The 27,446-nt window shown below is 48.4% G+C and overlaps 2 protein-coding genes and 1 pseudogene across 2 annotated transcripts in view; 2 read left to right on the top strand and 1 right to left on the bottom strand.

Annotated features, from left to right (window-relative positions):
• The window catches only part of LOC149333532 (uncharacterized), a 119,331-nt gene that overhangs the window by 61,981 nt on the left and 29,904 nt on the right, over positions 1 to 27,446 (bottom strand). The window lies entirely within an intron of this gene.
• On the top strand, positions 14,748 to 15,674 carry LOC149333535 (uncharacterized). Its single transcript, XM_089558709.1, has 3 exons — positions 14,748 to 14,973; positions 15,070 to 15,248; positions 15,495 to 15,674. Exons 1-3 carry the CDS (start codon positions 14,795 to 14,797, stop codon positions 15,569 to 15,571), a joined length of 435 nt encoding a protein of 144 aa, XP_089414835.1. The 5' UTR covers positions 14,748 to 14,794; the 3' UTR covers positions 15,572 to 15,674.
• Positions 22,097 to 26,108, top strand: LOC149333534 (uncharacterized; annotated as a pseudogene).

The following is a 27,446-nucleotide window of genomic DNA, read 5'->3' as shown; positions in this document are numbered from 1 at the left end:
TTTTTTTCCTAAAAGACTGGCCTTCACGAAAACAATGTGTCAGAGTCATCACTCTCAGATGAGAAATCGTTACTCATGACTGAAGTTTTTATATACCAATTAATTAATGGCCATTATAAGACTGACGTGACTAATATTGTCTTTCTCTTCCGGACACACTACTCGCCAAAGGCATACCCTACTACTCCATTTTCCTCGTGTAACAACACTTTCAAGTATTCATTTTTTCCCCGCACAATAGTTTACTGGAATCGGCTGAAAAACAACGCCATCTCTAAACCAACATTAACTGCGTTTTTATCAAGTTTAGAATAATGCTATTTCATGTATTATTTGCTAGTTTGCTTCTTTGCTGTAATCTTGTGAGTGATAATTAAACTGTTTATTTATTTCTTGTTGTTCAGCCTAGCTGTGCCTGGTGTGTTCATTGGGCTTTGTATTGTATACCCAGTGCTCAGTGAATTTTCTTTCTGTACATGCCATTGTTTTAAATCATGCTTGTACCACCCTGCTACAGTCGCCATGTGGTGACTGCAGTATCTACAAATAAATAAACGAGCATCGCCTGCCTGTGTCGATAGAAATAAAGGCGACAAAATAAAACACGTTGCTTCTGCCTCATTCCTTGTGGTTGTTTATTATGAACTAAGGCTCAATGGCATTACAGCCTTCTTAGGCACTGTACAAGTAAAAATGTAAAATGGGCCCAACCAAAAAGTTATTTTCTTGTACCTAACTCTTCAATTCATGGGTAAGTGACAAGCCTTGTGTTGTTCTGCTACGGCTGGCAACCAGTACCAACTTGCCCAGTTAGTTCTCATGAACAAGTGTGAAGGCGCGTTTACGGTCCGGCGTGACGCGCGCGGAACATGACGTCATGCCAGCGAAAATACGGCACTCTACAGTCCAGCGCGCCAAGGTCGCTGACGCGACCGTGTCCACCGACGCACCCTGGCTGCACCAACGTCAAAATAGAACCTGCTCTATCCTCGCTCTATCCTCGTGTCAGCCGCCTGCGCTACCCAGAATGCACCGCGTGCCTGACAGAGAGCCTTGGCGAGGAAGGCGGGAGGCACAATTCACAACCAGGAAACCATGGCAGACCGAGGCAGCATGGCTGTGTATTCCGACAGTGTTACCGAGAGCTTCGTTGAGGCAGTTAAAAAATATCCGTGCATATATGCCACACGCAGACTGGAATACCGGGACATGGGGCGAAAAGAGAATGCCTGGAAACTTATCGCAAGGGAAAGTGGCCTGGCTACAGGTAAGCAGTCACTACTCAGCATCTAGTTGTTATCCTTTGTTGTGGTTGCTGCTAGCCACTTTGTTTTTCTTTATTTTGCACTGTAGTGGACGATTGCTTAAAGCTGTGGAAGCGGCTGAGAGATCGCTATACGAGGGAATTAAAAGCGATTGAGCTGTCCTAAAGAAGTGGTAGCAGCTACGTGGCAAAACGATCATGGGAGTTCGCCCAAGCGATGGAGTTCTACCAAGACTGCGGCCGACCAAGAAAGTACTACTGGACGCAACGCACTTTTATTGCTCATATTACAAGCACTCATATGGAATGTTACTTCAGGGTCTCAAGCCTCTTGCTTGACACAGTTACAGGCCAAAACACATGCAGCTTGTATCTGCAGCATGTGCTACACATGTGTACAGAGTTGGTGACCACTGGCGTGCGGTGAGAAACTTGTCTGTACAACAGTGTGCTAGCGGTGGAACTTTTGCATAACTAGTCTGCATGCGTGTGTGTGAATGGACTTCGTATACATAGTGCAATATTTTAGGGCACATTATTTCCGCTGTTCGAAATTTGGAACAATTCGAAAAAACAGGCTGTCGAACTGCCCGGTTACGTCTGCCCAGGTGATGAAAAAAAGACCTAGAGGTTACTCTGAGGAGTGGGTCACTGAAGATGATATTGTCACCGTGTCTTGGGAGGACAACAACAATGTCACAGTTGGGTCAAATTTTGTTGGTGTGGGGCAGGAGAGTGGTGTACGCAGGTGGGATAAAGAAAAAAAAAAAGAGCACATCTCTGTCCGCCAGCCAGAAGCAAAAACAAGTACAACCGTTCAATGGGTGGTGTTGACAAGCTAGACTTCTTGCTGAGCCTATACGGTACTAAGATACGATCTAAGAAGTGGACTCTAAAAGTGATTTTTCATTGTGTGGCTGCAGCTGTCTTCAACGCGTGGCTCGGGTACCTGCGAGAAAACAAAGACCGGCCAAAATCGAAACTCATGGATCTCATGACCTTTTGCCTACGCATCGCAGAGGCACTCATCAAAGCTGTACTGCCTAAAAAGAAACGAGGAAGGCCCTTCCTAATGCACACTTGCACCAGTCATGCCCAGAAAACAAGAAGCCAAGAATGACCAGGCCATGTAGTGACACGTGCTATGACGGCTTTGATCACTGGCCAAGGGCCGTATTACGGAATGATCAAATCAAAAATGTGTCAATTAGCGCCGCCATGGCCTCACTCCTATTCGTCGGCTGTGGCCAGCGGCCATTTTGTTTATGTCACGACATGACAGAAGTGATGATGTTGCACCCCTAATTATGCAGGTACAAATTGACGTTTTTTCGTCATTGCCTCGAGGCGGTCAATTACACCGTTGCATCTGTGACAAAAAATGGCGGCGGCAGCGGCGGTGTACATAGCGATACGACTGAAGCAGCTACACCGGTGCGAGCAACAGCGAAGGAGGGCACATGAAGACGCGTTTGACTTGCCGGACAAGCTGCTTTGACGCCTTTTTCGACTGGAGAAGAAGACTGCGGAGTGGCTGTACGACGAGCTCGCCGATGAACTGTCGGTGCAGCAGCAGGTGCTGTGTGCACTGCGGTTCTTTGCTACCGGCGGCTTCCAAGCTGCCGTTGGTAACGAGGCGCACGTCGGCATTGCACAGCCGATGGTGAGCAAATGCATGCAGTGGGTGTCGGAGGCAATCTGCAAAGTTGGCAAGCTGAAGGAGTGGATTCGCGCGGTCACCTCTGTGACACAGCTACAAACAAAACATGCTTATGCTGGCAAACAACTTTCTTTTTCCCTGCAAATCGCACTTCGTCGTCGTCTTCTGTTTCCCAAGAAAAAAGAAACAGACGACCACACATCGCGTACTGCAACGCTTCACGCTTTGACACTTTTGTCATCGATCGCAAGAGCCAAACAACAAGTGGACTTCGTCAATTTTTCTGCGCACTTAGGTCAACCTCACAGTAGCTTGATTTTAGACACCACGTAAGAAAACACTATCAAGGCGTGGAACAGCTGTTTTCATGCAAACCGGCTTGTTGACGTTTTACCGCCGTCAGCGCACTCCCGCGGCAGCGAAAGTTACCCACCAGCAAATTTAATATCCCAACTTTAAACATAATGTTTCGGCGAAATAAAATATTAACTACTTTTATCGTTGTGCATTTCTTTAGTCTGTTTACAAAAATTTGGCAGACGGTCACTAGTCATGCAAATAAATGATCCCGGGGCACTGCCCTGCTGTAATTGGCCGATTGTCCTTTGCGTAAAGCGCCAACATCACGTCGTTTCGTCAATTTGACGTCACTGTCGGTAAGTTTTGACGGGATTTGTGATCGTTCCGTAATACGGTCCCAGAAGCACGGATGCAAACTTGAAAAATGCACAGGAAGGTCAAGAATCTTCTGCATGAATTGTGCTGTGCCTCTCTGTCTCACAAAGGACCGAAACTGCTTCTATGCTTTCCACAAGTGAGAAGCACGACCACATGAGAAGTGCGATTTAGGACTTACCGTATTTACTCACATAATTTGCACCCTCGCGTAATAGACCTTTCCACAAATTGCAGCGCCGCGCCATCCCCTAGTGGATCCGAGCAAAGCATGATGGGAGAAAGGAGCGACCACCGCCAGCGTCGGCCGCTGTCAAGCGTGTTACTGAGTCGTGCTGTTCGTGTTCAGGCATTGTGCGTCTTCTCGTGCGCGTTGTTGGTTGCCTCTTAGCAAAATGTTGCAGCCCACTGCTATGGTGGTTATCTGCTAGTCTTTCTGCAATTCTGTGATGACTTTCATTCGACACGTCTGCAAAGGAGAAAAGCGGTGGCGTCAAACGAGCTGCGTGCCCGGCTGTAGTAACAGCCCGAGAAAGGACACCAAAATTTAATCGCTATCGCTTCAAGATGAGATGGTTGTCTGCTGCTAATGCTTGCCAAACTTTCCCCTTTCATCGTACATAATATGCATATGAATGCGATCTTATGCAACATCACATCACACACCAAAGCAGCGGCTGAAGCGTTGGCGGCGAAACAACTTCGCAATTCTCTAGCACGGACACTTATTCGCGTCGGAAAAAGCATACATTGCATTCCGAATAAATGGCAGCAATGTTGCACGCATAATCAGCTGCTGCTGAAGTTGAAACAACACGACCACTAACGATCACTGCAAGACCAAGCTCTCCGAACCCTGCGCTAACTGGCCATGCAGCGAGATCTTCCCTGGAGATACAACTGGCGATGAAGAAAGGAAGCCAGTTCATGTTCACAGTGTGACACAAGGAGTGGAAGAATCTGTTCTACCTTTTACACGCTACAGTTCAGTGTTTAAGCTGGTGAGAGTTGTCGCCTGGATGCAACAATATCTGTATTACTCAAGACATCCCACCGAGAGACGAGACGGATATCTGACAGCAGAAGAGACGAACAACGCTCTAATTTGCCTGATCAAAGATGTACAACGCGAGGCTTTTCCCGAAGAGCTCCAGTGCATTCGTCGCTCAGCGCGAATACCGAACGCGTCTCCAATACGTGACCTCAATGTCTTTTTAGACGATCACGGAATATTAAGAGTTGGGGGACGCCTGAAGCATGCCGAGCTTTCATACAATGCCAAGCATCCTATTGTTCTCCCAGCGAGGCATCGCTTCATCGAGCTGTTAGTTGACGGAACGCACAGGCGCCTTTTACATGCTGAACCACTTGAAACGCTCACAGAACTAAGAGAGCAGTTCTGGATAATGAAGGGAAGACAAGTGGCAAAAAGGGTGCTGAAGAAATGCGTGACCTGCGACCGCCTCAACAGCCGAGCAGCCACTGAAGCAGTGGCTCCCTTACCTCCTGAAAGGGGGTAACACAAGCGTTGCCTTTTGAGGTGACAGGCATAGATTTTGCCGGTCCGCTCAACACCAAAGATCAAGGCAAAAACAAGAAGTCTTACATTCTCCTTTTCACATGTGCTGTCACACGAGCGATACATCTTGAATTGGTGACAGACATGTCTGCCTCCAACTTCTTCAAGGTGTTCAGAAGATTTGTGGCAAGAAGAGGAGTGTGTCGAGTTATTTTCTCGGACAACGCAAAAACATTTCAACGTGCGTCACGTGATCTAAGAAAGATGTGGAAAACCATTCGTAGAAAAGAGCTGCAAAGATATTTTGCAGACCATCGGATCCAATAGAACTTCATAGCCGAAAGAGCTCGTTGGTGGGGCGGCTTTTGGGAAAGATTGGTGCGATCTGTGAAGTCTTCACTTAAAAAAGTGTTGGGGAACAGCTACTGCAATTTTGAGGAGCTTGCAACGGTCCTCACAGAAATTGAGGCAGTCAACTCCAGACCGCTCACATACGTGTACGCAGAAGCAACTGAACCGGAACCTCTCACTCCGTCGCATTTTCTGGTGGGAAAGCGTCTGACCTCCCTACCCACCGTTTCTAGTTCCACATCTGAGCCGCCTCGGTCAGACAACCTTGACAGCAGTTGGAGATATCGTCAAAGGATGGCTGACCACTTCTGGCGTAGGTGGCAGAAGGAGTACTTGAGCAGTCTGCGCACTGCACATTTCAACGTACCGACATCATCGAACGCCATCGAGAAAGGAACCCTGGTACTAGTATACGAGCATCTTCTACCACGGCAACTCTGGAAGATGGGAGAAGTCATCGAGGTGTTAGTCGGATGTGACGGACGGACCCGGGCCTGCATGGTGCGCCTACCGAGTGGAACTGTGGTTCGAAGACCAGTGCAACTGTTGTACCCCCTCGAATCCCTCTACGAATGAGCTAAGGCTCATTGGGGGGGGAGTATGTAGAAACTCTAACTTCGGTGGATGTAATTATGCCTACGGGCAACCATGGAAATTCCGAACCCATATCGGGCAATCGCAATGCAATAAACATTAGTCTTCTGTTCACTTCCAATGATGGTGCGTGTCGTTATTTTCGCTCCCCTGAGTTGCTATAGCCTGAACGCCACAGCCGGCAGCCTGAAGCCGCCCGCAATGCTGCTGCATAATTTTAGTTTTTTTAGGCCTTCATAAATAAAGTTTTTCACCACCACTATGGGTGCATGAGCGGCGAGGGCTGTATACATGCACTGGGCGAATGCCGGTCGTTGCGTCTACTGGTGCTCGGCTGTAATGCTTAACTGTAATGCTGGCAGCGACTGCTGACGGTCACGAACTACCACCCTTCGTCATATTTAAGCGGAAGACGATGCCCAAATTGAAAGTTAAAGGATGCATCTATGTTCGTGTCCACGAAAACGGGTGGATAAATGAGGCACTAATGCTCGACTGGCTGGACACTGTGGGGGGGAAGCGACCAGGCGCTCTTTTGCGACTGCCATCGATGTTGATCCTTGACAGCTTCAAGGGCCATCTCGTCGACAGTGTCAAACAAAAGTTGAAGGAGATGAAGACCAACCTGGCTGTCATCCCAGGCAGCCAAACATCAGTCCTGCAGCTGTTGGATGTCTCCATTAACAAGCCATTTAAAGACAACGTGCTGAAGTTGTACGTCGAGTGGATGGCCAGCGGAGAACATGGTCTCACTCCGACTGGAAGAATGAAGAGGCCTCCTTTGGAGACGGTCTGTGAATGGATACTGGCAGCGTGGGACAGGGTCTCTCACATTGCGGAGCACAGCTTCAAAAAAACTGGACTGTCAAATGCGTTTGACGGAACCGAGGATGACGCTATTTGAGACGCCAGCGATGATGGAGACGACGGCCACTATGATGTCAGCCATGGCTCGGAATCCAGTGTTTCCAGCAACAACTCCGACTAGCAAACTATGTGCACTTAATAAAGAAAAGTGTTTTGGTTGTATATGATGCCTCACTTTTTTAGACATATACTGCGCGTTATATCCTTTTGTGGGTGAATTTTTAAGGCACGTTTGCGAAATTTTCGCGTAATTTGCGCACCCCCTTTTTGAAGCCTTAATTTATGGCTTAATTATGCGAGTAAATATGGCATATCCTGAAATCCTCCAAAAGTGCATATTCTTCTGCGAAGCACCTCGCTGTCGATGAGAGCTTGATGAACTTCCATGGACGCCTGCCAATTCAATCCATCGAAGAGTGCTTGTTTTGGAATCAAGTTTTGCAAGCTTTGTGAATTGCTCAGTGGCTCCTGCCTGAATCTTTAATGAGCCAGTGCTGAAATCACAAGTTATAGTACAACAGAACAAGGGGATGGGAGGCGGCAACCGTCAAGACCAGTAGTTGGCATTTTTTCATTATGCATGGTACGCCAAAGGACATAAGAAAATTTCTATTATATCCATGACATAGCAGTGTACAATGTCTACATACTGAAAGCAAAGAAATCTGGGAAAAAGGATACGGATTGGAAAATCCGCCTTGCCGAGCAAATCATCGAGGAAACAGCAGCTATCTGCTATCGTCGACTAAGACTGCAGGACCATCTAATATGTGCCTGGAGGCTGCAGAATGGGCTCGTTTTCCACACCAGATTCTGCCGAATCCCGTGAAGCAAAATCCCTCAAGGCAATGCCAAATGTGCAAGGCAAAAGGGAAAAAAAAGAAAAAAAAAGAGCTGGTGGAAGTGCGAGAAGTGCGGAGTCACACTACACATGCCCGAATGCTTTAAAGGGACAGTGAGGAGAGCACTATTAATATTTTTTTTATAGCAAAACCCGATAGTTCGGCATGTCATAGCTTTGTTGCCACTTTGCCGGCAGCGAAAGATGCATTTATTTCTAAGAAATTTGGATTCGAAGTTGAAAAAGTTTTTCCCGCCGCTCTGATTCAAACTTGGGATTCTCCTATGACGACACAGGACTAAGTGACGTGAAACATGACGTGAACATGACGTAACGCAGACTCCGTGATTTCTAGCGGCCAGAAGTGCGGCCTAGCAGCAGCCGAAAAGAAAGCTACCGCCGGCCGCACGTTGAAGGCATCTATCGGTTATTGCGGCCGTCTCTATAGTCGCTTCGCTTACGTTTGCACTGTCGTTTTGCCAGCGTTACGATGGATCTCGTTCTCGAAGTCGTCAACGAAGTTCTCGCAAATAGACACCTTTAGCATACCGTGTACCTTGTTACCGGAATACCGGGAGCCCCCCTAACGCCAGTGAGCAGGCGCTGATTGGTCCCGATGCTTCAGGCGCGCGCGTAGCTGCCGGGCACGTGGCGCCATCTGGCGACGTCAAGGAGATTTGCGCATGCATTGGCTGCGCCTCAGTGATTTGTGGTTTCTCGGGTCCTAGAGTTGCTAGAACCATTGGTTCTAGCAACACTGCTTTGTCCTATGACGTCATCACACTTGTACTTGCGAGTTTGGCCTGTGGCGGCGATACCTGTATTTTGGTTCTTGCTCTTTTCTACGTTACAAGAGCTTTGTTCTCAGTATGAGTGGCGTTTTTGTAATCAGGAGCTGGTATTCTGTCGATACAAGCCAACTTCAATTTCTCCTCAGTGTCCCTTTAAGCATTTTTCACGCCAGGAAAAACTTGTAAAAAAGTTATAAAACTGAGCTGAGGGATTCTAGGTCAAAATAAAGTTTTTTTTGTCATAATTCGACCTTTCATTGTACTGCAATGGCTTACAACAGAAGCGGAAATGCAAGGAAGTGTACAGGCTGCTTCTAGTTAGAGGGAAATTCGGAGCACGCGGCTTTGTGATGCGGCGAGCTCTGGAATCGCGCGCCGCTGGGAAGCTCGCGCATGCACTTACGGCTGAGGGGCAGAGTCTCGCCGCGTCGTCTGCTATGGCTTGGGTGCGCTCCGCTCGGTCGAAAAGCAGGTGGATTACAAGGGCAGGGCCCCGGCTCTCATCGTTTTTTGTAGCAACTGAGCTTATAGACCAAAAGAAAGGTTTTGCCGGGCCAACCTCTGAGCCTTCACTGGCAGTAATGCTCTTGTATAAACTGCCCTTCGCAGCAGGCTTCATTTATACATTTTCTTTTCCTAGACCGCAGTACTGATATCGTTCAGTTCTAAAAATGCAGCGCGATGAAGACAAACTTGGCGCACTATTATTTGGAGTGCGAAAGAGAATCACTGAAGGTAAAACCTGGCTGGCGGCGGAGCACATCTCCGCCCCAGGGTCAATTCCAACAGCCCTGATGCCCTGTTCGCCTCCAGACATACATCCAGGTGTCGGCTGGTAACCCAGGCAATTGGGGATAAAGAGCAGGATGGGGATCCTGGGTGTGAAGTCCCCACACTGGCCCAGGTCCCAAACAACCTGTGGGGGCAAAAGCAGAGCCTTGGGGTTAGCACCCCCTTGGTTCGAAAACTCATATGGTGCTACAGACAAAATAAGAAATCTTCGAAGTGGCTGCCGAGAGGCGGTCACGCCATACAGCCATATATCAGACACAACAAAATTAATTAATATTATGGAATCATGTCTACAGAATATCCTCTGAAAGTGCTGCCTCTTGACCGCAGTTGACTGCCCCGGACAGCATGTAGCTGCCGGTGAGGAAATACAATCGTCGTGCTCCAGAATTGGCCTTGTTCACGACAGCCCCGATGACAATGCATATTTCGCACGCATAGAAGCGTAAAGAGAATAGGTAAATGCCGTGTTTATTGGCAGCATGCCGAAATCGGTGAGACTGATGAAGGCGGCAGTGACTCAGCGTTCCTTAAAACAAAATAGCAGATGTCATCTCATTGCTTTCGTCATACGGGGAGGCATTATTCTTTGCAAGGGCAAGCGGCATTTCTGAACTCTGTACTGTTCAAGATAGTTGGCGGTCGTTTCTTTCTACTCATTCGGGAGTCTTGTGATACAGCCATTCTTCTAAGTTATTAGGCTTTTTCAATGGCCCGTGCACCAGAGAACGAAAGGATGAAGATTGTGCACCTCAGTTTTCGAAATTACACTCAGAGAGAGATTGCTGAGACAACAAGTCGTCCGATAAAAACAATGAACAGAATTTTACAGAAGAAGGGCGCATCAAAGATGCCTCTCGGGGGCGTCCACCAAGGATTACAACTAAGGAAGAAGATTTGTGGATTTTTGCAGCTGCTGCAGACAATCCTCGTGCCTCTGCAAAAAATCCCCAAGAGCTTGAACCTGAATGCTTCCAAGGCTACCACCGTCAGCCGTCGACTAAACGCTGCTGGCCTAAACAGCCGATCGGCCGCTCAAAAGCCTTTACTTCCCGAATTAAACAAACAGAGGCGGCTTGCTTTTGCACAAGACCATCAAAGTTGGATGGCCAGAAAGTGGCAAACAGTGGTCTTCAGCAACGAATCCACGTTCACATCCTCGTGTGACTAGAGAGCGTGAGTATAGCGCCCAGCCAGGTCACGTTAAGTTATTCAGTTCAGTTCAGTATAACTTTATTGCTTCAACCGGTCCTCCCACCTATTCTTATTCTTTAGAACGAATTGTTTTTCATGTATGACATTAATACCCCTGTCACACGGCCAGTTTCAATGGCCATCGAGTTGAGGGCCTTCGAGATTTTCGATCGCCATCGAACTCGAGGGAGTTGTGGTGCTGCTACACGGCAAATCTCAATGGCCATTGAAATCGTTCTCGCGTCTTACGCCAAGCTCGTGTGGCGCCACAATCGCTATGTTCGGTTCCGCGCAAATAACAAAAATATATTGACGAAACTTGACTAAATGTTGAAATACACTTTTTTGCAGTCATAAGGCGCGTTCACACTTGTTCAAAAATCCGGCAAGCGAAGCAGATTCGCTCGCCGCAAAAACTAGGACCTGTTATCTGTTGACGCCCGGGTGAGTTGGAACGGCCGCGCCGCTGCTGCTTCTCGCTGTGCGCATCACGTCGCCGCTCGCGGCGTACGCAGATACAGTGAGAAAAGAGCATAAATCTATGCTGTCTACGTACCACGAGCGTATGCACGCTTACATACGCTAAACGCAGGCGCATTCCCACATTTAGTTCAGCGTATGCTAGCAGAGACGCAAAAATAAACTCGGCCTCTAGTGGCGCCATCTGGTTGTCAAAACGGGAACCATTACTGTCAACAAACCGACTCTCTTAGGCCTAGCAGCGGCAGAATCGTCACTCTAAATAAAAAATAAAGCAAATTTATCACTTATACGTTTTCTTGTAGGCAAGATGAGACGGAGCAAAAGACCGGTGCCCCATTTATGACCAGTGTACGGACAGAAAAAGGGCAGCAACAACGAGAATTCAGTCCGAAGCGAGAGGTCCGGCTTTGAAGGGCGCCGCCATGTTTGTTGTCGTTCGAAGCAATGCTAGCAACCTTGGGCAACGCTCAAAGGCCCTTGAAATCTCGATAGAGTTCCGGGCTGCTCCGTCGACTCGATAGACTATTGACTCGATGGCCATTCAAACTGGCCGTGTAGCAGCGCTCGATCGCCTTCGAGTCGATAGACTATCGGTTCGAGGGCCTTCGAAATGCCCGTGTGACAGGTGTATAAGATATTGTGACTTAATAATTAGGTCTGCTCTCCTCGTGCGTTGCTTCAGTGTGATTTGTTTACCATTACACACATGAAGAAACCTGGTGTCTCCTTCCACGAGATTCCTGCCGAAGCTTCGCTACGCGAACAGTGGTTACAAAAGATAAGAAGGGATGACTGGGCCCCGAACTGCACCTCAAACTATTCGAGGGCGTGCAGTAAACATTTCACAGACTCGGACTTTTTAAAGGACAAACAGCGCCATCTGAAGAAGGGTGTTGTGCCTTCTGTTTTTGCCAGCTACCCGCCATACATGCAACAACCTGCTGACAAAACAACAAGCGCTGACTTCAGATCTGCCAACCTTCTGGCTGTGGAAAGAGTAAAATGGAAGAGAAAGGCGACAGACTTGAAAAAGCAAACAGAGAGGCTCCGCACCACAGTTACAAAATACAAAACGGAGCTCAAAAGACTTGTTGAGGATTTTGCGGGGTCGCAGCGGAGCACCAGAGAGAGACGACCAGCGTGGCAGGCTTCTAGTTCCGAACTGCCCGTGCCGGGCGTGCGCCCAGAGCACGTGCTGTCCATCTTTATTTTCTTCTAGCGCGCGCTGGAACGCCGATCTCAGCGCCGGCGCTTTATAGCGTCGCCGAACGCTATAGGGCCCCCCGCCTAGACGGAACGGCGAAATTTGCGCGCCGGCGGGGCAAAGATGGAGTAGCCAGAGATGGAGAGTCCGGTAAGTTCATGTCAGGTGCCGGGAAGAGCCGTCGGGTGGAGTGCGCGGGCTCAGGTGGACGAGCCTGGCTGCTTCGCAACGGGCGAATGATGCTGGGTGCCGAGTTGACAAAGGACATGGGGGCAGGGAAGGCCATGGTCGGGCCGTCACCGACTGTAGTGCTGCCCGCGGACACAAGTGTCGTCGGTGTTGGAACGTTGGAGCTGATGTCGATGGGGATCTGACGCGCCGTGTACGCGGTCACAAGCACAGGAGCGGCCGAAACGGCTGCATGGACTGACAGCAGCTGTGGTGGGACCGTGGACACGACGGTGACACCTGTGACGATTGCGGAGCAAGTTGCTGGGCTCAATGTCAGGTGCTTTGGTGAAGCGGGATCGACAGTCCGGAGCGGTTGGCCAGTGGTGATGTGCGTGTGGGCATGGTCGGCTGTGGGTGGCTGCAAGAAGGTTGTGCCAGTGACAGGCCGTGGAGCTGAGACTGCAACGTCCCGTGGGCGCAAGGTAGCGTCAGGCGGAAGGTCGCCTGAGGGCGGTAGGTTGCTGGGGTCGGTCATGTCTTAGGCCGGAGTCACCACTGTTGAGGATTTTGCGGGGTCGCAGCGGAGCACCAGAGAGAGACGACCAGCGTGGCAGGCTTCTAGTTCCGAACTGCCCGAACTGCCGGCGCTATAGACTCAAAAGAAGACTCTGGATTCGGCGATATTGCATACATCAAGGAACAGGCAAATGAGAAGGATATTGGTGCAATACTCCTACTAAACCAAATTAAGGGCTACAAGCGAAAGATACCAATGCGGCCGGAAGATGTAGTATGCAATTGCATCGTGTTTAGGCACCTTTCCACCAAGGCGCATGAACACATCAGGAAAGAAAGACTCCTGAAGCTGCCAAGCAAAAACACACTTCAAAACTTCATTGGGAACACCTCTCGAGAGAGAGGCTTCAGTGGCCTTGTAGAAACTCGACTAAAATCTGAGCTGTAGAAGCTTAACTCTCCACAGAGTTTGCTCCCTGACTGTCAATGGAATGAGGATTAAAGCAAAGTTGCAATACAACAAAACTTATAAGGGAGTAATTACTCACTGACATCCACCCGAGCACAGCCATACGGCTACAAAGGAAAGCTATACAGCTTTCTCAGAAACTTCGTAGTTAAAGAAAAACTCGTCCTGGTCCGGGGTTCGAACCCGGGACCACCCGGGAGCAGTCGCTCTAGCAACTGAGCTAACCGGGACGGCAAGCTTATGGTGGGGCGAGAGCGAATTGATCAATAACTCGAAGTGGGAAGTGAATCTACTCCACCTTGGGGGACTCCCCTAAACATCTGACCAACAACAAAACTTCTGTTTGGGCTAGATGGTGCATAGCTTATTTTGAAATGATTTTAAGCGCACAAGAACATGCACACAAGAAGAGGAAACACACAGGACAGGCGCCTGTCCTGTGTGTTTCCTCTTCTCGTGTGCGTGTTCTTGTGCGCTTAAATTCACTGCAATACAATAAGCAGCAAGGTTGCTTTGTTGGCCATGTAGACATGGGTGTAGCCAGTGACACTGATAGCAAGTCTGTACTGGCGAATTCTTGGCTTTGTTTCATCATTAATGGCCTGTCCACCTCATACAGGATACCTGTGTTATATTTCTTCACAGAAGGACTGAACGGCATGCAATTGTCAAAACTGATGCATCATGTTCTGGACAAGGTTGAGGAGGCCGGCTTCAAGGTGGTGCGCCTTGTCAGCGACAACCACAAAGTAAACGTCAGTGCTACATGAGAACTCTGCGGTGGATTCCTCACCTAAAGGATAGAGCATTCATGCGATCCAGAGAGGCTGCTTTTTTTAAGCTTCGACCATTGTCACACACTTTGAAGTACATTCGCTCGCAGATCCTTGCTCGGGACCTTGGAAACAAGGAAGAGGCATGACCTTCTCACTTGAAGAAGCTCTATGAAATGCAAAAGGAATGGATTGTCAAGCCAGTGAGGAATTTAACTAGGAAGCATGCGTTTCCCAACAACACTGAAAAAGTGAACATGAGGCGAGCTGTGGAGGTGCTTCCACCTGACATTACATCTGCCATCGAATTTTTAAAAGAACAAGCAGGACACAGTTGCCATCCTTCGTTTGGGTACGCGGGACGAATGGTAGTGTTCATGAAAAACATCTATCGTTGGTTCCTGCTGCATAACTCTTTCGCTACCGCGCCCATTGAAATCGATCAATTTGATCGACGCATTTCGAGTTCAAATTCTCGCGCACTCGCGCGGTTTGCGGGCGCCTAGCACCATCTAGGTTAGAAAAAAGGAAACAGACAACGTGACCCGCTATGTTTTGTTGGTTTTTCGCTTTGCGGCGCTTCTCCCCGCGCCGCAAAAAGTTTCGGATTGACGGGCGAGTGCTTCGATCATGGCGTCGACTTCGCGCACTGACGCTCCTCGAAGACATCGTGTTGGTGGCCAATCGAGCGTTTCAGGAGTCGATTTTGCGGATGCAATCAGCAGTAGTGAACCTGAAGAAGATGTGGACACATCAGATTTCAGCACCGATGACGAGGATGCGTCAAGTCCGGCCGGAACATCCAGCGGGTGAGTGTCGGCTCTACGTGCTGCGCACATTTCGATTACTAATAAATAGTTATGAGTGGCGGAGCATGTACTCACAAATATATAATTTATTTTCAGGGCCTCAACGTCATACGGACGTGATTCCTTGCCAGCAGCTGTGAAGCGCATACAGTTTTTTCCGAAAAGAAACCCGGGAGTCGAAGTTGGCGGTGCGGTCCGGAGTAGCGCACGGCGCTTCGTGCGGGCCATCGATGTCTTCCAACTCTTCTTCACCGCGGACCTGATCAACATGATCTGCGAGCACACAAACAAATATGCATGGATGCATATTTTAGAGAGGCAGACATACGCAGAAAAGGACGGCTCATGGAAAAATTTCGGTCCCGATGAAGTGATGCAGTGCATAGGTGTCCTGATCTACATGGGAATTGTGGAACTGCCTCGCCTTCATCTATACTGGAACACCTCTGAACTATTTTCGGGCCTCATTCCTCCAAAATTATGCCCAGGAGTCGATTTTTTGTGTTCCTTGCTTTTCTCAGTGTCATGGACCCGGAGAAGACTGACCCCGTCCGCGATGGCAAGCTGCACAGGATCGCACATCTACTGCAGCATATGAACGACACGTCACGTCAGCATTTTCAACCATACCGAAATTTGTGCGTGGACGAACGAATGGTCAAATCGAAAGGACGATCAGTATTTCGGCAGTATATGCGTGACAAGGGGGTCAAATGGGGGTACAAGCTGTGGGTCCTTGCCGACTCCAGCACAGGTTACACTGTGCAATTCAGTGTGTACACTGGGAAGCGAGAAACACACAGCTCAAAAGAACTGGCCTATGACGTTGTGACACGCCTGTGTGATGGATATTTGGATCAAGGCTACATTATCTATCTTGACAACTTTTACACGTCTACCTCCCTCTTCGAACATCTTCTTGAGAGGAAAACTCTCTCTTGCGGAACCACCCGCAAAGATCGCCGCGGATTTCCTCCCAGTTGAAGGACACGACTTGGGAAAAAAGAGCAACCAGAGGGGACATTCACTGGCTGCGGTGCCATGATGTGCTGTATCTGCAGTGGAAAGACCGGCGTGCAGTGAACATGATGAGCACAGCACACACTGCCAACAGTCACGTCACTGCAACCCGAAAAGTGAAGAGAGGCGACCAGTGGACGAAGATCCCCACCAAAAAGCCGCTCTTGATAGAGGACTATAATAAGGGCATGCTCGGTGTGGACAAGTCTGATCAGCTCATTGCTTCATATAATGTTTTGATGAAGTGTGTCAGGTGGTGGAAGACGCTGTTTTTTCACTCCATAGACATTGCTGTCGTCAACAGCTTCATCATCTTTCAAGAACACAAGGAACATCATCTCGAGATAGAGGAGCTTTCCAGGAAGACTGCTTATGACCAGCTCGCATTCCGAATTGAGCTGGTCAACCAGATTTTTGGGATGGATGAAAAACATGTTCACGCTCCACCTCCTCCAAAGAAGTCAGAACACAAGCCCCAGGTGCAAAAAAAGCGGCGCAACTGCAAGCTCTGCTATGAAAAAGAGAGAGTCGAAAGAAAGACAGCAGTTTTTTGTGAGCCATGCAGTGTCTATCTGGGCTTCATCCCAACGAGGGACTGCTTCGGTGAATGGCACGCCACACACCCACGCTCTTTTTTTTTTTTTTTTTTTGCAGGAAGAAGTTTTCGGCAATAACCTGTGAAAATTGTGTTATCTTTTTATGACGTAGCATGCTATAGAATGTATATCTTCAAATTTTCTCGCTCTTCATATTTTTAAAGTTGTGCTCCTTTTTCAAGCAGAACGATGTCCTCATTGTATAAAATTTTACATTATAAACTTTTTTCATTATTTTGTGCAATAAATATCAGTGCAATGTTCATGTTATTGAATAGAACATTCTTTTAGCTACATTTTGATACCAAACAATGTAAATAAGTTAGTTATATGGGGTTTTATGGCGCATAAGCAACTATGGCAATGTAAATAAGGCATTAGTGTCTAGCCGCCAAAAAATATTTCCTTCCACCTAGTAAAAACTGCCCTTTTTCCCGTGGTAGCGAAAGAGATAACACCAGCAACAAGCAGCAACATATTGAGCAAAGGTTCCCTGATGTCAGGCACTTCGCTGATCCAAACAATAACAGGCTGGAATGGCCAGAGGTTACCTTCCCATTGTATATCGATAAATATTCACGTGACTTTTCGACACCTGAAACAAATGCCCTCGTGCTGACAACATATTCAACTGCTGCCTGCATTCGCTACTTACTAGTTCAGCAGAATTTCTTTTTTGTTCTCACTAAAAAATTCAGTAGTGACCCTGTTGAGTCTTTATTTGGAACTTTGAGGCGGTCACTGGGCTGCAATGATCAACTGGGCGTGCGCTCGGTACTGTCGGGACTGCAGAAAATCTTGAGGTCTGGCACAGCAGCGGCTTCAGAATACAGCAATGTGCTGCATCGTCAAGAAGATGAGGAGCACAGCAAAGCGCTTATGGCTGCAACGCCACAGGCATCCGAGAGCACTGATGAGCTACCAGCGGCAGCTGTGCAAGTATTGGGGCGCTTAAATGCGCAGAGTGTACCTGCAGCTCCCCCTACGTTGCAGTTGTCTGCTACGGTGTATGTAGGTGGGTGCGTGGCTCGTGTAGTGAATGAGCATATAGACTGTCAGAAATGCTGTGCACTGACTACAAAGCCACCCACTAACCAGCCACTTCAACCGTTTACTCGGCTGCAGGACAGAGGTGGACTACTTTATCCGTCGGATCAAGCTGCTGTGCATTTTAGACACACTGCGGTTATTTGTGGAAGCATCTTGCCACAACTTCAGAAGCCACTGAAAACCCTGACAGAGGCAGCAGTGCCAGCTCTCTCCAGATCACGCCTCCTGGAGTGTCCTGTAAATGATAGAGGACACCACGAAACTTTGGCTGAACTCACGACCACCAGGTTCATCAGGTCACTGCTGGTGAACTATGCCAGTGCAGTAACGGACAAAAATGACTTGTACAAGCCATTCAGCCAGAAGCCTCTTTCGCGGAAATGCATGAAACTATAGAGCAGCTGCTTTTGATTTGTTTTCCTTAAGAAACATTCATCGCTGACTGCATCTAAGTGGTGTTCTAACCCATTCTTCAAACACAGAAAGAACTACCGCGAATTGGCTCCCTCGTCTTGGTCTCAGCAAAAGATAATGGACTTTATCGGGGCCTCCAAATGGCAGGCACACCAAGCTCTGAACATGAGAACAGAAGCCGACGTATTAGGCACCCCACCAAAGCGTAGAGGCCGCGCGGTGAGTGAAGAGGTCAAAGCGTCCATCATCAATTTTCATAAAGATGAAGCTATTTCGTACTGTCTTCCAGGAAAGAAGGACGTGCTAAAGGGTCGTCAGAAGAGCCTCTTGCTGCTAAATCTGAAGGAAATGTATGAGGAGCGGAAAAAAGTTCTGACTTAAGGTGTGGCTTCTGGACAGTTGCGAGTCTTAGACCTTCACATTGTGTCTTAGCTGGAGGGAGCGGCACTCACACAGTTTATGTGTGCATGCAGCAGCAAAATTTCAAGCTAATGCTTCAGGCTGCGGGCTTAAAGGAAAGTGTTGAAGAACTTCTAGACACTGCTGTATGTGAACTGGGTGAAGAGGAGTGCATGCTTGGTACGTGTGCCAAATGTCCGGGAACCAGCTGTGCAGATACTTTGCTCCGCAGCGCTCCAGTTCTCGACTCGGAGCGAACAGTCCAAGTGCGACAGCGGATTGACGGAGTGCGTTGACAACTTGAGACAATTCTACTCACACCAGACCAGCTCTGTGACAAATTCTTAGATATGCTTAAGGAGCTGGAGGCCCACCACTTTGAAAGCAAACAGCAGGCGCGCTATTTACGGGAGCTGAAACGGAAGATAGGGACACATGAGGCGATAGTCCTCATGGACTTCGCCGAAAATTATAGCTTCGTTGTGCAAGACGCTCCCCAATTCTATCACTGGGTGAATACTCGGGCCTCAGTACACCCTGTTGTAATTTACTTTCCTGGCTACGAAGACACAGAAATTTCTGTAAAATCTTTCAGCTTTATTTCTCATTGTCTAGAACACCACGCGGTGGCAGTTTCTGTATTTCAGAATGAAGTAATTAGGATACTGAAGCAAGACTTGTTTGTAAAGCCTCTTCGGTATTTTCAGCAGGAAGCATGTCTATCCGACCAACATAGAAAAGATGAGCGTGGCAAGAGCTCGTGTCTCTGAGTGTCACCGCTGCCTTGGAGCACCTCAAGGATCAGGCTGGGCGCACTTGTGCCGTGTCATTTTCGGCTGCAGGCCCAACAATTACGTTCATGAAGAACGCTTATCAATGGCTCGTGTTCACGATATCAGCAACACGACGCAGCACATACACCATCAATTTTCGGATGCTCGTCAATTCCGACGACATTGCTGATCCGCTGCTTGAAGTCATTTTCCCTATGTATTTAGAAGGGCTAAAAAAAGATGTGTGCATGCCCGTGAACTTCTCACAGATGAAAGGTATCAGGCGATTCTGATCACTAACTATTCCACAGTAGCATGTGTCAAATATCTGCTGACAGAAGAGAAGTTCTTTTTCATTCTCACCTGAATATTCAACAGCGATCCAATTGGATCCCTGTTTGGTAGTTTGCGAATGTCATCCGGGTGTAACGACATGCTGGATGTTCGAGCTGCACTGTCAGGTCTCGGAAAGCTACTGAAGACTGGGATCGCTGCGTCTAATTCAGCATCCAATATTGCCCACAAAGAATGTGCTTCGATGTCAAGACTCATACCTGCTGATGTCCTTTCTTCTGCACAACCAACTTCTACTTCAGCTCCAAGGCCTCCTCCGACATTGACTATGCAAGCAGCGCTGAAGCTGTCGAGAGCAAGATTGGTGCTTCAGAGGCTTACCACCACAATTTTGCCACAGCACCTGTTATAGCTTCAGATCTCAGCTACCGCTTATGTGGGCGGTTACACTGCACGAGTTTTCAGCGAGCATATGGATAGCAAGAACTGCCTTACTTTGTGTACGAAGCTGGTTAGCAACCAGCCACTCCTTCAGTTCACCCGCAGCCAAGACCGTGGCGGGCTGCTTTACCCATCAGATCAACTTCTCTTCGTTCTCGACACATTAGGAGCTTTTGCTGACTGCACCCTGCAGGAAGATCAGACCTTGCAAAAGCCTCGTACTACATTAGCACAGCACGCTGTCCCAGCTCTGTGTGCTCCAAAGTTGCTGAAGTGCAAGAGCGATGGCAGCAACGAGCACAGGCTTAAGCTTATGAATCTTATATCGGTTCGTTTCCTGAGGCCGCTCCTCTGCAACTACGTATTCAGTGTCACTGACAAGCACGACGCAGTTAAACATCTTGCAAAAAAGCTCCTTTCGCGAAAGTACACGAAACTGTGAGAGTGGCATACGCTTTACTGCCATGTGGGAGTTAGCCTCCACGATAAATGCTTTTTTTTTTCTAGCAGGAGTAAGTTTTGACTTACAATGCACTGATATTGAATACATGACCCTCTACATCTGAGCAGTGTTATCTGCAGGCAAATGGTGCAGCGCCTCACATTACATAACTGATGGCACTGACAGCGGGGTGCATTTTACGCGTGTACCATAAACGCTCAAGTTGAGCGTTTATAGTACGCGCGTAAAAAGTTGAGCGTCAACACTGCGACTCAAGACACCAGTGCTGCAGGAAGTGCGCGACAGATCAAATGATGAAACCACATGGCACAGCTCCAGATTTTCTGGCGCCAGCTGTGGCTTCGCTGGCAACAATGGCAACTCTCAAAAACTTCACGAAGGAAACACAGGATCAGGTATCGCTTTGGAAGCAGTGCAACGGCTTTACGTGCTACTTAGCACATGCCCTTCCAGCTTGCGTGTCGTCTGCTACATGAGTACGCAACGGCAAGCAACGGAGCTCTTTCCGCCCCCAAGATTTCAGTATTAGCTGCTGCAAAACACTGCTTTCAAACAAAGACCCTCAGACAAGCGAACTTAAAGGTGACAAAACAATTTTCCACGCATTGGATTTAAGCAGGCGCATGCTGTCATATCAGCGCAGCAGACGACACGCAAGCGCATTGCACAGCCATAGCCGCAAACGACACGACTAAAATGGGCCGGTTAACCTCAGCGACAAGTGCTTCCGAGCTCCATTTTAAAAGAAGTTTTGACTGTACTTGAAACAACATGAATGCAGTCGAAAACTCAACAACAGAACAGCTGCAAACAGTCTGCGTTTCAATGAACAACGGCGCGACGGTGATCCTACTCCAGTGGCGGCGTGTAGCGGCGAAAGGCCACACTAGCCTCAACGGCCAGCTTCCATTGTTCACCTCTTCTTTTCCCAAGCACAGAAAGTATAAAGGAGGAGCTGGCCGGAAACGTCAACCACGTTGCTCGCCGACGACACCGCGGGACCAAGTTCCAGCCCGAACTGCATCCCAGATCATGGTACAGTTCGTGTTGATTCCACGTGATACTCTGCGGCGGAGCAGGCGCAGCTTGTTGAGCGATCAGCGCACACAAAGTCCACTCTGTCGGGAAAAGTCAGCGACCCAGCTCAAGTTTGAACTTCTTGGCGTCAGCGCGGAGTGCCAGACCGGTGATCCTGGTACCGAGTTGGTGATTGTGGACATGACAGTTTTAAACAACTTTTTCGCGCAAGCGAAGTGTGGAACCTGCGGCGCAGCAAGTCTGACTTTGAGCAAGGCAACAGACAAGCAGCACGGCTTAGCTGTAAAGCTCCAACTCGTCTGCGGCAGCTACAACTTCAAGAAGAAGCAGTTTTCTTCTGCACGAGTAAGTGGAACTGTCAACATCACTCCCTTCAAAGTCAACATGAGGGCCATGAAGTGAATGCAGACCATGGGCAAAGGCGGGACTGCCCTTGCAGACTTTTGCGCCTGTATGAACCTGTCACATCGAGGTCTGCACCCCAAGACCTTTCAGGGTCACCTGAAAACTTTTGTGAAAGCCTGCGAGAGTACAGTTACCGCAAGTGAGGCTGCCGTGTGGCAGTCATCAAGGATCTGTACAGAGACTTCTTGAATCCAGTTGGGAACACTGACATTATTTTTGATGGTTCGTGGATGACCCGAGGTCGTAGCTCTCACATCAGTGTGGGCTCCATTGTTGAGCTGTACACTGGTCTCGTGATCAACCACATTGTTTACTCGAACTTTCGTCTCGGATGTGCCTTGGGACCACAGCCACAAGACGAAGGGTACAGTGACTGGCTCGCCACCCACGAGTGCCAGCGAAACATCGATTGTAACTCTGGCCGCATGGAAGTGGAGGTTGCGCAGACCATATTTCAGAGATCCGTGGCGAAGCATGGTCTGCGCTACACGACCGTCCTTATGATGGAGACAGCCGGACTTTTCACGCTTTGCCAGAAGCAGAAGTGTACGGATTCGTAAACACTGACAAGAAGGATTGAATCAACCACGTTCATAAGCGAATGGGGACTGCTCTGAGGAACCTGGTTCTAGTGGCGGAAGAGGCAAGCTGATGCAGGAAAAGATCAAGAAGATCACCAACTACTATGGCTATGCCCTGAGGAGCAATAGTAATGACATTCCAGGCATGAACAAGGCAGTGGGAGCTACACATCTGAACCTGACTTCTACAGATGATGTCCCGGACCACTCCAAGTACCCGAGGGTGCTGACTCTTGGTGCGAGTTCAACAAAGCCTTGGCCAATGGTGAACTTCCACCTCCCCACAAGAGTGTTGGGGCTGCTCTGGAGCCAGTGTTTGCAAGGCTCAGCGGAGAACCTGTTGGCACGGTGCAGTGAAGGAAAGACGCAGAATGCGAATGAGAGCCTACACTCTCTCATTTGGACACAAGCTCCAAAGAATGGGAATGCTTCGATGGAAAGTATGAAGTGGGCTGCTGCTGAGGCTGTTGCCATCTACAACCAAGGAAGGAGGGCAACTAATAAATCCATCACTGCAAGCCTAGGCTATGCTCCTAGTGGCTGCCTTGTTCGCCGAAGCCTAGAAAAAGATGTCCTGCGTTTGGGCAAGGCAAACGGAGCTCAGCTAAAGAGCTCTAATAAGAAAGAGACTCTCTAACAAGTTACCACAAAACGGGAGGAACTGAAGATTACAGTCCTGGACTTTCCCCAGCGGCACAGGGCAACACGCTGTCGAGCGTTGCACCTAACGGTCCTTTTCAGCACCACAAATCTGCTTGCCATGGTGGGGGCTCAGATCTCCTTGGCTCCGGACCACTAGGTGCCTCAAAAAAGTTTTCAGGATTCAAAATATTTATTATCTTTAGAGCTCAACACCCAAGCCCTGCACTCTCCATTGTCTCTAAAAAAATCTACCGATAACTTCATGAGAAATCATTTTTTATACAACTTCATCTTGTTTACAACAACTTGTTTACCGCCACAGGAATTTATTATTGCCACAAACGGTGAAAATAATTTTGTACCGCGCCTTATTCTGCTCTCACTTGAATTACTGCACACTAATATGGGCCACCACAACAAACACAAACCTACAGAAACTGTCAGTACTGGAAAAAAAGATGCTTAGAATAATATATGGGTTACCCTACGGGCACACAACCAGGCACTTGTTTACCACATTCAGCATTGCAAACGTCCAGAAAATCTATAATTACACGTTAATTAAGTCTTACATAACTGAACAAAAAGCCTACTTAAACACAATTACCCACTTAGCCTCCCTTCAGCATTTCCAGACTCCATACCAACAACGTCACAAACCACACTGGTCTATACCTGTTAACACAAACAAATTACGGACACCAAATGCTTGATTACCGTCTCCCGCTACTTTTAAACATATTTATTCACTCAAACATTGATGTCCTTCATATTCCATTTTCCACCGTATGAGATTTTATAATTGAAAGCACGTAATTACACTCATTCTTATTCATAAGCAGCACGAACACCACTTTTGGAATGAAGCCTTGCATTATGCGTTATTTTTGCTTTCCTATGTGCGTTAATGTTTTATTACGTGTTGTTAATTCTTTTGTTGTACTTTCCTTTTTGTTTTTTCTGCTGCATGTGTGCAGTATGTGCAGAGTGCAATGTTTCTTGCTGTATGCCGCTGCCTGAGAGGTGGTGAGAACTCAGTCAAGCGTCCTCACTTTTTTTCTCCCCACCTCCATCATCTCTGTTATGATGGATATAAACATTATTATTATTATTATTACCACACCTATAACTCAATGAGGCGCGACCGACTTTGAAGCCCTTTTCACAAACCTACATGTGGCTGACAACAACAACCTAGTGCAAGAAGACAAATTCACAAATTCACTGCGACCACTGCTTAGGCTCTTGAATGAACGGTTTCTGTTGTATGCGCCATTACTAGACTAGACTGACAAGCTTCTGCTTGACCTGACACTGGAACGCCCCACTAAAGAGGACTTGTTTTCAGGCCCTCGAAATGTTATCCGCACCTGGAATGCAACCCAAAAGAAGATTTTCGAGAACTGCTTTCGGAAAGCAGGCTTCAAAGCAGCCGAAGCAGCTTGTCCTGAGGCGGACTTGGATTTGCCCGCGCTGGAAGAAGTGCTTGAAGAGACTTGGCAGTGTCTTCGCAGCGACGATGCCATTCCAGAGGGAGTCGAGCTGAACAATTGCCTATCCTATGTCCTTGTGACCAAGGAGATGACAGTGGAATCGATCACGAATGATGTGGTTGGGAACTCTCAAGATGACAGCGAAGGTGAAGCCAATATTCAGGACGAGAACGGCTGCAGGAAATTTACTCTGCGCCATGCTAAACCTTCCTAAACCGCTGACAAAGTTTGCGAAATACAATCAAGAGCTCCTAGGTCACATTGGGGTTGCTGCCAAGGAGTCAATGAAAAGGGCAGCTGACGAGGCGTGCAGCTGAATGAGGAGGACAAGGACATCGCGGTTGCTCTGGATGGAAGCTGGCTAAAAGCAGGTCCACACTTCCAAGAATGGTGTAGTGTCTGTGACTAGAGCGGAAGCCTGGGCGAGTTGGTACGACATTTTTCTGAATAACAGCGCGAACTTGGATGAGGACAGAAGAAAGACACATAGACGGGCGCTGTGACTAGCTTAGACTGTGGGAAAGTGCTGAATGTGGAGGTTATGTGCTGCTCAGAGTACAGCATCAAGGGTGTACACAGTGACCCCCCCCCGGCACAGAGAGGTGCGCCAAAGCAATTACCAAGGCACCAGCAGTGGAATGGAAGTCATACGAGCACTGGACATTTTCGACTGGAGTGAGGAATTTCATGGCATCAGAGACGTCAAATACCGTGGGGACGATGACAGCAAGGCATAATTTTATGGCTTTGAAGGCACGAAAGCTGTACGGTGATTCTGTCGAAATATCGAAGCTGGAGCGCATACAGCACGCCCAAAAAAGAGTGGGCACAAGATTACCGAGGCTAAAGAAAGGGAACAAAGCAGGAAAACTCTCTGATGGAAAGAGCCCCTCTGGCCGAGGCCGGCTGACTGATGCAGTCATAGACAAGCTCCAGACATACTATGGGTTGGCCCTCAGAAGGAATGTATGAATCTTAGACGAAATGCGAAAGGCTGCTTGGGCAACCTACTTCCACTTATCAATCACAGACAATGATCCACGCCATGGACTTTGCCCAAAGGGGCCCGGTACATGGTGTGCCTTATACAGAAATCAGTCAGAGAGCAAATCGTTTGTCCACAAGGAGAGTTTGTATGCATCTGTCTTGGAGGCGATCAAACTTGTGTATGGGCAGTTATCGCAGGCTGAGCTCCCGGAAAAGTGCCTTCATTGGCAAACTCAAAATGCAAATGAGTCATTTAACCACGCTGCTTGGGAACACGTGCCAGAGAACGTGTATGTCAGTCTTCAGACCCTAAGGATGGCAGATTGGATCCTGTCCTTTAATTCAATGATGGTAGCATCACACGAGCCAACATTTTAAAGCCATGTCTATTGAACCCTGTGGGATACCAGCGTATCCCCCTTGTACCCTGCACCAGCGACAAGCACACCAGAGTCATGAAACCACGTGTGCACCACCGGGAATGGGAAGAGAAGGCGCTCCAGCGACTCTCCCCGCTCCAAACATCATCATCAGCCTGACTACACCCCCTGCAGGGCAAAGGCCTCTCCCATGTCTCTCCAATTAACCCTGTCCTTTGTCAGTTGCCGCCACCGTGTCTCCGCGAACTTCTTAATCTCATCCGCCCACCTAACTTTCTGCCGTCCCCCGCTCCAAACAATGACGTGGCATCACTACAGCCAACACCCTCTAGAATGACGGTCTCTGCACTCTGAGTCAACGTCACAACAACGTCACGAGGATGAGGCCAGTGTAGCGACGTGGCTCCCCCGTGGAAACCGCAACGGGGCGTGAGAAACTGGTCTGCACTTCCTTGAATTCCTAGACGGGAGTGCCGGGAAGCGACTGCATGTGGGTCATGCAGGTGCATGCACAGTCGCCTTCTTCTTGAGCGCCCCGGTGCATTCAAGGCTTATTTAGCTGCCGTCTATTCCTACTCTGCACGAGTGCTGTAACGATGCTTCAACATTAAAGCAAAAATGAAGAACAAGTGTTGTGTGCCTAGGTGTCGAGGTAACTACAAGGCGGGACCAAAGGTTCATGTGTTCCAAGTTCCTGCAAAATAAAGTGCTGCAGCAGGCGTGGATACGTGCCATTCTGAGGAAAACCTCCGTCCCTTCTGAGCATTCCAGGGTGAGAGATTAATCATTTTTACATTCATTCACTTTTGTATCTTACAATTCTAGCACCGCCAAAAAAATGTGAAACATTTTAAGCACCTCATACAGTCAACTCCTGACAACTTGAAGCCGCTTAATTGGAATTTTCGACTAATTAGAAGTGAAGTGCTGGTCCCATCAGTTTTGCATGTAATCCTATGGAAGAAATCACTTGATAATTCGAAGTCCTCATCCAATAATACTGTTCAATTGGAAGTTCATTTTCAGCTGAGATCCTCGAGGTGACCGTTATTCTTTGGTAGAAAGTGCAGTTTTTCAAATGCTACAACAGCTCCGTGCTCCGCATTGGTGTCATCGCCATTGCAGCCATCCACATGCCACCCTTCTTGGAGCGGCGTGATTATTCATTGCTAAGACTGCCGTGGCCTCCACGACCAGCTCCAGCGGGAGATGAAGTGGCTGCTGCACGTGGCCGGAGTTGATCGCGGAGGCCACGTGAGTGCCATAGGTGCGCACAGCGCTGCATACTGGCAGTGGCGAGATTATGCGAGACTAGGCTTGCAGCGTGTCGAGGCGTGTGTTGGTCGAGCACCTTTGTTGCATTATATGGGCAGCTTGTAGGCTAGGTTGTTCCACGGGTGATCCTACGCGTCAGAATTGACTGTACGTAGTCGCACCGTTGATAGCCGTGGCTCTTATAGCACGCTCGACCTGGCAACGAAAATCAAGGTTGTCAAG

Source organism: Amblyomma mixtum, chromosome 8 (genome assembly GCF_055824585.1).
Source record: "Amblyomma mixtum isolate Tamu chromosome 8, ASM5582458v1, whole genome shotgun sequence".
NCBI lineage: Eukaryota > Metazoa > Arthropoda > Arachnida > Ixodida > Ixodidae > Amblyomma > Amblyomma mixtum.
Note: the sequence above shows the minus strand (reverse complement) of the source record. Positions and strands in the feature narration are given on the sequence as shown.